General features: G+C 38.9%; 2 protein-coding genes across 2 annotated transcripts; one reads left to right on the forward strand and one right to left on the reverse strand.

The window, feature by feature from the left end:
- Window positions 1–506: 506 nt before the first annotated feature.
- Window positions 507–2,658, reverse strand: LOC115356135 (gap junction Cx32.2 protein-like). Its single transcript, XM_030047170.1, has 2 exons — window positions 2,608–2,658; window positions 507–1,938 (listed from the first exon to the last, which is right to left on the reverse strand). Exon 2 carries the CDS (start codon window positions 1,923–1,925, stop codon window positions 1,164–1,166), a length of 762 nt encoding a protein of 253 aa, XP_029903030.1. The 5' UTR covers window positions 1,926–1,938; window positions 2,608–2,658; the 3' UTR covers window positions 507–1,163.
- Window positions 2,659–5,638: 2,980 nt separating this feature from the next.
- Window positions 5,639–7,861, forward strand: LOC115356096 (gap junction Cx32.2 protein-like). The gene is made up of 2 exons (XM_030047107.1): window positions 5,639–5,743; window positions 6,394–7,861. Exon 2 carries the CDS (start codon window positions 6,403–6,405, stop codon window positions 7,273–7,275), a length of 873 nt encoding a protein of 290 aa, XP_029902967.1. The 5' UTR covers window positions 5,639–5,743; window positions 6,394–6,402; the 3' UTR covers window positions 7,276–7,861.
- The last annotated feature ends 2,655 nt before the right edge of the window (window positions 7,862–10,516 follow it).

Consider the following 10,516-nt stretch of genomic DNA (forward strand, 5'->3'; position numbering starts at 1 on the left):
TTTAATTCTTCCAACTGGGAAATATGTCTTGGACTAAGTGTTGTTAGGTACAAATAGAAAGACTAACCAACACACCAACACAAACCCCGACAAAGTGTTGCAGGAGTGCTGATAGAAATGTGTCACTATCTGAAAACAACAACAACAACAACAAAAACATCCATTCAGCTGTAGGTGAGGTGACACTTGCATCCAGATAAAAGGTGTGGTGAGTGAATGAGAGCCAGCACTAGAGGCTGTCAGACAGCATAAGAGTACTTTTATCAGTTTAGCTTACACTGAAGGACTCAAGTACATAAAAACCTAAAACCTAAAAATCATACTTAATGGTATTTTGTAGATATGTTGCAATATATTTGTGCGAATAAAAGCAAAATAAAATTAGAATGACATGATTATGTCAGAGGAGATGCCATGTTGTACTGTAGTATATTCATTACATAACTTGCATCTGAAATAACATTCAACTGCGTTTACCTTGTGTTTCAAGTATTTGTAAAATTTATTTTCAGTGAGCTACATTACCACAGACAATTTAAACATAATTTATAAAGACAATTCATTAAAAAAGCAAGTGCAACAACACAGCTACAAACAACAAAACAAACAAACAAACAAACAAACAAAGACTAGTCTTCAGTTTATTAATTTATGTCAAAAGCAAAAATCATGTGCTTCATAATCAGGAAAGTAGAATTAAATTACAAAATTGCACATTTCTGGTCAATACTCTCCTCTTATTAGCAATTATTATTAGCGTTATAAGGTCTACTAGTTCTAATCATGTCCAGTCAAGACATCAAGTCCATCTTTTTCATTTTTCACTTTCAATAACAGCAGTGATATGTATAATATTTCTGACAATTTAAAAACCCTTTCACAAAAACTATCACATGTAGAGCCCAAACTTTCATGTTTAAAGCCTAAAGATTCTGTGGTTCAGCTTTGGTAGCATTTCAGTTTAATCAAGTTAATTGATATTGCTCATTATGACTTTGACTGACTGTAGGTTTCAGTGAGGCGAGGTTTCACCACATGTGAGCGGATCAACTCAGGCAGACAGTACAAAAAGGTGTTTGCAGTCCCTTGAAGATAGTTTCAAGATAAATACGATGTCTCAAAGTCAAGGTTAAGACATCTCACCCACAATGTTGGTGTTTGAGTCATATATTAGTTGGGCTGTATGTTGGCTTGCCCAGGCTGTACATCTCTGTTGAGGCAGTTGATTCGCTGTTCCTCCTCTTCCTCACGCTGCATTTTGAGCCAATCAAGTAGAACACCTCCACGATGTTGAGAAACACAGAGACAAAGGCCACCGCCAGCATGAAGATGATGAAGATGCTTTTCTCCGTGGGACGGGTTATGAAGCACTCCACCTGGCCCCTGCATGGGTACTTGTCAAACGTGATCTTGTAGGGCATGAGGATGAAGCCGTAGAGGTAGTACTGGCCTACGATGAAGGCCACCTCCAGGAGGATCTTAAAGAACAGCTGGGTGATGTAGCTGAACAGCAAACTGCCCTTCAGCTCAACTTTGCCGTGTTCGTCTGAATACTTTGGGGCTTTTATCATCCCATTCTTACCAATTTTCTGCTCCACGCGTCTCCTCAGCTTGTTTTCACTGCGGATGACAAGCAGGACGTGGCCGAGGTAGATAAGCGTTGGCAATGAGACAAACAGGATCTGGAGGACCCAGAAGCGCGTGTGGGACATGGGGAAGGACTGATCGTAACAGGCGTTCCTGCAGCCGGGGGATTTGGAGTTGCAGTCCATGTTTGCTTGTTCATCTCCCCACACTTTGTCCAAGCCAGCAGCCAGGATGAAGAGCCTGAACAGAAACAAAACACTCATCCAGACCTTCCCCACTGCAGTGGAGTGTGCCTGCACCTTGTCCAGCAGGGAGGCCAAGAACGACCAGTCACCCATGATGACAGTGGAGCTGCAGCAACACAAGCAAGGACAAACATAAGGAGAGTTTTCATAAAATGAAGTGTTTTACACTGAAGTGTAAGCATATGAAAGTAAAATATTGTTTATCTGCTCAGACTGCTGAACCTACTCATCAATATGATGAGCAAATCATGAAAAACACTGTATATGCTTTTACTATATGCTAAAATTCAATGGATAAAGGCTTTTGAAGGCCAATACTGATAATGCCATTATTTTTGATTGAAGTTAGTTATTGCTGATTTTGTGCCAGTATTCTCTGTCTATTAATTATCATATCATATTATATTTCACTGGTTACTTAATGTTTTTAACTGGATGCATGCAATGTAAATATGTAAAAAAAAAAAAAAATTCAAAATGACATTCTGAATGCATCCCATTGTATGAACACCTTTTTGTACATGGATCTGTGGAACCCATGTGTAAAACTAAATGTGCTAGAAACTTATTCAGCATACAGTATTAATAAGATGATCTCAGGTAGCTTTGTTCCTCATCTGCCATCATATGATATAAACTAAATACAAAGTGAATTCACACTAGCCTTGTTTCGGGCAATTAAGGCACTTTTTTTTTAACTGATTGATGATAAATTGATATAGATTTATTTGTTTGCCCTTTATTTTCTCTTCATAAAATAGCTTCGGTGTCCTACCTCAGTGGTGAACGCTGCCTCCTTCAACCAGTTCCTACACTCTGAACTGGATTCTCTCATTTCCTTCTTTTATCTCCACGGTTTTACACTGCAGAATCATCAGCTTCCTCCCAAATCTGGTTGAAGCCGACACTTGCTGACTCTCACAACCCTCTGACTCCCTGACCCCCCCACCGCCACCACAGCGCGTCCGTCATCCAGCCACGAGTATCACTACTGTGTTGAAATCCACTGATGTCGACAAATAACAGCCCTGCCTTAAAGGTCAAGCCACCGGTCTGGATCCACAGGTCAGTTGGGAAAAACAACCGTCAAGGTGCCTTTGAGCAAGGCACTGCACCCCTAATTGTAGAAAACTGTGGTTTTTGTGGGCTCTTACTACTTTTCAGTATGTGTATGAGTGTAAGTGCAACTGGAAAAGAGCTTGTCCATTTTTCCTGGAAAGCTATACTTCTACTTGCACTTGGTGTACTTGTATGATTTGGTCTCTCATGCGGTAATTTATCTTTTCACAGGCTTTACAAGGGGAACTTAAAGGTTTCTGTTCCACTGGAGCAGCTCAGCTCAGCTCAAACTGCTTTACAGGAAATACAGAATAAGGCCAGGTCAAGACGTTAAAAATAGGAAAGAAATAAAAGATCAGTGCAAACAATAACTAATAAAACACAACAGTGATGCGTTAAGAGCAAGTAAAAGAATAAATGATATAGTTAATTAAAAGGGGCAGCATTTTGTATAATTTGTAGGGGTATTTTATTGATTCTTTGAACAATGATACAAAGTCAGCCACAATATGATTTTGATTCGATTCAATTCAGGGGTGTACAATTGATGTGAAATGATGAGATGATATTATGGTGCCCATTTGAAACAATCAGTTAAATTACATGGCCGTGTTTTTGTTTTAGGTGTTTGGCCACGTTCCTCATGTTTCCTGAGTGTTTCATCTCATGCTGTCGTTGTTTGCATTTGCCGTGTGATTTGGCAGTTCTTTTCTCTGAAATCCAAACAAAACGAATGTTTAGAAATGAAATGTTTTGGAAGGCAGTGTGCTTGGATGGACGTGGTGACGCAGAAGTGCCATGAGAATTTCAAAATAAAGGCATATCCCTAAAATGATTATATGGATCGATATTTTCACGTAGTATTGATTATACTGGATTATTGATCATTGGATTGATATATCGATCTAGATCAATGGACCTTTACATCCCTAATATTTTGAAGCTTTGTGTTGACTAATTTAGGAAATAACCAGTAGACACTGCATTGCAATAGTCAACATGGCTGTGTACAAAAGGAAGGATAAGCTTATGTTGAAGTAGGTCCATTATGAAGTAGAGAGGTTCTAAAGGTGTGTATGGTGTGTATAGTTCCCTATGGCAGATCAGTTGTTCTGGTATATTTGAAATCCTGCTGTAATTATTTTAAGGTCTTATTGGTGTAAAGGTAAATCTTATCAGGGGAACCACAGTTCCCATTAGAGCCTGCCCTAATATGAGCTATTTCATAATGGTTTTCTGTTGGTTAAAAACAAACAAACAAACAAACAAAAAACTGTTTGGTATTATCCTGTGGTAACACATAAAGGGCATTAGGCAGTAAAGTTTTTTTTTTTTTTTTTTTTTATTTTACTTTAAACTCTATTTCCCAAGGTTAGTCCCACTCACCTGGCCAAGGCAGCAGCAGCATCATAACAACGGGAAAAGTTGCACAGCCGCCACACACACATCAGTGTACATTGTTAGAATACACACCAAATCACTTTAACCTCCTCAACTCTGCTGCTCCTACAGGTGGGTTTGTCATTTCTATGCTGCACAGCACTTTATTTTAAATTCTAATGTAGATCCCAAAGTTTCTGAACATACCAAATATGTCTTGCTGAATCACAAGGAAATGTGTATGAAATGATACACAAGATGTCTAGATATTTTCTATCTGATGTAATGCTGCAGCCATAAAACAATGGCATCTTGGGTTTGAATATTTCACTCAGTATAGGCGTGTTGTTGCTTCAGTGAAGCATTACAATCAGCAGATACAGAAGATGTATGTGATGATGTCGTACAATTTGAAAAAAAAAAAAAAAAGCTTTTTCTAATCTCTTCACAAAAGGAGAAATTTATGAGAAAATCAAGTTAAAGGGATTGAAGAAGAAGTAAGTTAAAATAATGGTTACAGTGAAAAAACAATAAGTATTTGAGAATATCCATTAACCTACTGAAAGAGAGGTTAAATTAAAAAAAAAAAAAAAAAAAAAAGCTGGGGTGGGGGAGTTTGTCTGGTAGAGCACGTATCACCACGTATCAGGCTGCACCCTTTGCTGCATGTCATCTTCTCACTCCCCTGCCTTTCCTGTCTCTCTTGACTATTGCTGTTGACTGGAGTAGAAATACCAGTAATAATAATAATGATGACGATAGTAATTTTAAAAAAAGTTTTTAAAAAATGACCTTTAGTCAGCAATTATCATAAGGCAACCACAGTTAACACAATTCTAAAAAAATAATTTCATATTTTTTCAGCTGCAGTTATGTTGTTTATCCCCAACACCCGTTTGATGGTATCTGCTCTGATGTACTGTGTAGTATGAATATCCAGGGTGTCCCACTCATAAGGTGACACATAGTTCAGGTGGGTTTACCCTGCAGTACATTCCCATACACACACAGTAATTGCGGGAAGCATACTGTATTTTCATGTTGGTAGGGCACAAAGTTCATCAGATGAACAGGGTGTAGGCCTACTTGTGAAAGTAATATGAGTATTAGTACTTGTGAAATTAATATGCCTCCCAAGTGGGAGGCAAAGAAGCAAAATATTTTGCATGCTACGTGTGTTGTGATGGGAACCTCTAGCGATAAAAGTCACAAGGTCTGCCTTTACAGGAAATGAATGTGATGAAACATTTTCCAGAGAGAAAAGCCATTTTGCTGAGTTTGTATGAGTGGAAGCAGAAGCGGGAAGCAGCAGACAGAAGTGTCCACGCCTGACTCAGACAGACCCGGCCCACGGAGGTTAGTGGTATATTAGCTGTAGTCCTGGTCAACATGTCAAGCCGTCTACCGCAAGCATTCCTCCTCTTCTCTGCTGGGCTGATGGCAAGGAATTTCTAAAATCCGAGGCCCAATAGGCGAGTACATTTTGTATTTCTGCCGTTTGACAATAACCTCTCATCACAACACTAATCTAGCAACATTAAGTATTATTATTTCTCAGTAGTAAAATCAAGGGTGTTCTAGTGTTTCTCCAAGATCAAACAGTATCTACTGGAAGTTATCTCTCCTACATGTTTGGAGTTGTTAATTATTTTGAATGTTGCCTCTACTACAGCCTGTCTGTCTGCAGCTCTTGAAAATTAAGGCTTTAAAAAAGTTTGAATAATGTTAAATGCAGTCTTAAAATATTTTGTTACTTGGTGTACTGTTTTTCTTAAGAGAAATCACCCTGTTGTGTAGGCTGTAACTCTGATAAGTTTTCAATCTTATGTTTTTTTCACATGAAAATTGGTCCTTATATGACATTTGTGTTGGCATTTTTACAGTTTAATTTACCTGGACCAGAGTTACAGATACCTTGAAACTGCAGAAAATATCTTTGTGTAATGAGTTCAAGTTGTAGGACAAATTCGGTACACACAGGTCCAAGTAATCTGTCCAGCTAAAACATTAGCACATTGACGGTCAATTTCTCTTTCTTGTGCTGGTACAAAACACATGTTTCTCCCTGACAAAAATGTCATAGTGACTTTGTTCTCTGTGTTTCTGTTTTACTGCACTTCAGGTTGCAGCTATGAGTGACTGGTCTTACCTGTCTCGTCTGCTGGACAAAGTTCAGTCTCACTCCACCGTGGTGGGTAAGATCTGGATGAGTGTCCTGTTCCTCTTCAGGATCCTCGTTCTGGGTGCTGCCGCAGACAATGTCTGGGGAGACGAACTCTCTGACTTTGACTGTAACAACCAGGAGCCGGGATGTCAACACGCCTGCTATAACTGGATGTTTCCCATATCCTACATCCGTTACTGGGTCCTCCAAATCATCTTTGTGTCGACACCTACCCTGGTCTACCTGGGCCACGCTGTCCATGTTGTTCACCGAGAGAAACGAATCAGAGAACACCTGCAGAATCAAACAGAAGGAACCATGCACCTGAAGAAGCCCAAATATACAGATGACAGAGGGAAAGTGAAGATAAAAGGCATCCTCTTACGTAGCTACATAATCCAGCTGGTCTGCAAAATCATCCTGGAGGTGGCATTTGGCGTTGGCCAGTACTACATCTTCGGATCCGTCTTCATGGTCTCCCATTTCCACTGCAAACAGAGCCCACCTTGCTCCCTCTCCAGTGGCGCCGAGTGTTATGTATCTCGTCCAACAGAGAAAAGCATCTTCATCATCTTCATGCTGGTGGTGGCTGCTGTCTCTGTGCTCCTCAACATCATTGAAATCATCTACCTCCTGTGTGCCAGGAACAGGGAATCCAAGAAAGAGCGCATGGCTGAACAGCTTGCAGTGAAATTACAGCAGGACGCGCACAACCCAGCATGGAGCGACAATTTTGCCAATAAACGCCGAGTGTTTGAATCATTGCCCTCTCCTCATAATCCAGCAGACATCCACATTGATGAGACCTGCACTGATTTTATCAAAGAGAAACACACATGATGACTGTTAGACTGGGCATTGTAGCTGGCATACTGTACTTGAACTGCTGTGTGAAAGTTAAAAAGTTATAATTTGCTCTCGACAATTTGCAGTTGCTTTTATACAATTAATATCCACTTGATTATGTGAAATGTTCCATATTGCACACTTTCCAAAAATTTGTTTTCATATATGTACAATTTTTTGTATCATGTTTTTCTAATAAATATTTCACCAAAGTGTTACTTAATTAGTTAAACTGAGTGAATTGAAGACCCAGTCCTGATAATACTGGGCCCCAATGATGTAAACCAGATGTAAAATGTGATGCTTTTACTGGACTTGGTCTGAAACTGTTTGGAAAAAAGGGCTGATTATTGAAAATGCAATGACCTTTAATTTAACCATTCAGCCAAATTTAACATTTAATTATATGTTTATTTAAATGGAAGGGAATTTGATCTTGTTTAATAGAAGGCCTTTAACGGCTCTCTTCTACTTTTACCTTGTGTTATTATTGTCTGCGTCATGTTCTTAATAATACATTGTTTTTATACTGACAATAAAGATATGACAATGTGCTGCAGTGAATGTGCATTTCCTTTGAGACACCCTTTCATTTTATGTCCACTGTTGATACTGGCTTTTTATTAAATATTGGATATCAGCCATGATGTGTACCTTTGTCTTGATTGAATTTCCTCTTTGACCACAGCTGCACAAAACAGCCTGAAAACCCTGATATGACATTTTATTTACTTTGCACACTTGATTTGTCTCTGTCACTTATTTCTTCATTTTTAAGTCAGTTTGCCTTAACATTGGCGGGTGGTCATTTAGAGATTAAAGTGAGTTTATGTGTGATGATGATCTTGATCATGATGATCTAAATTCAGTTTCACAGACTCTTCCACCCTGACAAGAACAAATGTCATACTGAAACGCAGAATATTTTGCAAAATACATTACTGGTCTAGACATTGGCTTTTGGGAACTCATATCAGTCTTAAACTTATCAAAAATGTGGTATTTATTTCCCTATAGCATGTTCATACAATAAACCACAAAACTGGAATTGAGAAGATAAGTTTTATTATGGATAACCAGTAGTTTGGTGTTTAGACTCCATTATAATTGAAAGATTTTGAATATAGAGAGAATATGATGAAGATGAAGATGTAGGGAAAGGCTTGGTTTGAATGGAGGTGATGGGAAAGAGGTGAATCGTGCACACTCAATCTGCAAAGGCAATAAATCAGTATATTGGTGAGCTAAATACAGTTTGAAGACTGATTGGGTGACTATGGGGATGCTTTCTATTTGTGATTGAAAGAAGTTCAGTTTTAAGAGCGTGGAAAAGCTGAAATAACAGTGGTGTGTAGAGATCTGAAAAGAAAGTAGGAGTGAAATGAGCTGAACTGAACTTTTGTAGATGGCTCATTTTTTCCCATGACTTTGCACCAGTTCCTATTCTCTGAAATTGATTGTTTCATTTCCATCTCATAGTTAAGCGATTTTAAATTGCAGAATCATCAGACTCCTCACAGATCTGGTTGAAACCGATGCTGACTGACTCTTCACACACTGACTCCCCAACAACCAATCACCCCAACTAAGTGTCAAGTCATTCAGCCGTGACTCTCACCACTGTGTCGAAATCTACTGATGTTGAGAAATAGCAGCCGTGACTTTAAGGTCAAGCCGTTGAACCTTATAGACACCAGTCTGAATCCTCAGGCCAGTTGAGGAAAAAATAACTGTCAAGGTGTCTTTGAGCAAGGCAGCACATCCCTAATTGCTTTGGGCAGTTGCTGTAAGGTCGCCAGTTGAATGGGCAGTAACATAAACCAAACTTGCCTTGTAGCTCCGGGTATGGTGCAGTCAGACACGCTCTTAATCTCATTACAAACAAAGACTATAGAGATATAATGTAAATTAAATAACATTTGAGGCTCCATATTGGATTTCCATAATGAAATTTAATAAACCCATTTAATAAAGTCACAGTCAAAGCACTAAGAAGTTAGTAAACTGAATATCTAATGTAGCAGTAAAGATACAATTTCGACTATATATATCTATAGAGATAGATATAGATAGATATATATCTATATAGATATAGATATATATGTATAGATGTATATATCTATATCCATATAGATAGATACAGATAGATATATCTATACATATATACATATATATACCTACTATAGGAATTTGGCTCCTACACCAGTAAAACAGTGGGCAGTTTCAAGTTTGAATGTTTATGTGTTAAGGCAGAGTGATTCAAAAAGGAACTGTTTGATTTCATTAGACATTAGAAATTACACAATGAATTGAACAAAGCAAAGTAAAGTCAGATTACTCTGCTTTCCTGTGCTGGCTGACTCACTGTGAGCAGCTCCACGGTTTAGCAAAGTTACTTTGGTCCCATCTCTGATGCTTACAGAGAGCTGACAAAACTCTTTGATGTGATTTACAGTGTTACAAGTACGATACTGTAGCAAAAACATGTGTAAGTTAAATTCTGTCTGTAAAACAGGCCTACTCAAAAAGTACAACTACACAAAAAAGGTACTAAAAGGTCACAGAAAGGTAGGTACATGCACACACCCTGTACATACATTGTCTATTTGACTATATCATGTAATTATTATGAGTTTATTTTATTATTATCCTGACCTTCCTCAGAGTATTCTTAACCACAACACTGTAAAGTCTTTCCGTGAGTGTGTGTGTGTGTGTGTGTGTGTGTGTGTGTGTGTGTGTGTGTGTGTGTGCGTGCGTGCGTGCGTGCGTGCGTGCGTGCGTGCGTGCGTGCGTGCGTGTGTGTATTTTGCAGGACTGACAGTCCCGGCGTTTGTCTTATATCATAACCAATATTCAACCTGTCGAGGGGTATTGCCTTGTCACACCACTAACACAGCAGCACCATGGGCTTATAAAATATGTCGCATTGCTGATCTTCCTATTTAATCATTGGTACTACATTATTTCCATCACTGGGCGGCGCTGTTGACTAGGTGATGACGATACGGGAGTCCAGAATGGTTTACCTTGGTTACAGGTAGTGTAAAGCTGCGAAAATGTTCACTGTCAAGATGTTTGGGTCTCAAGTCTTGTTGGGTTTTGCTCATGAGTGCAATATAAGACATTATGAGACGTCATAAGCACACTATAAAGCCTCATAAACCATCGTAAAACACAAGCTGACCGAGACACTGCACCTAAGGCCATATAAGGCATGGTAAGATATCATGAG

The sequence above is a fragment of the Myripristis murdjan genome, chromosome 24 (genome assembly GCF_902150065.1).
Source record: "Myripristis murdjan chromosome 24, fMyrMur1.1, whole genome shotgun sequence".
NCBI lineage: Eukaryota > Metazoa > Chordata > Actinopteri > Holocentriformes > Holocentridae > Myripristis > Myripristis murdjan.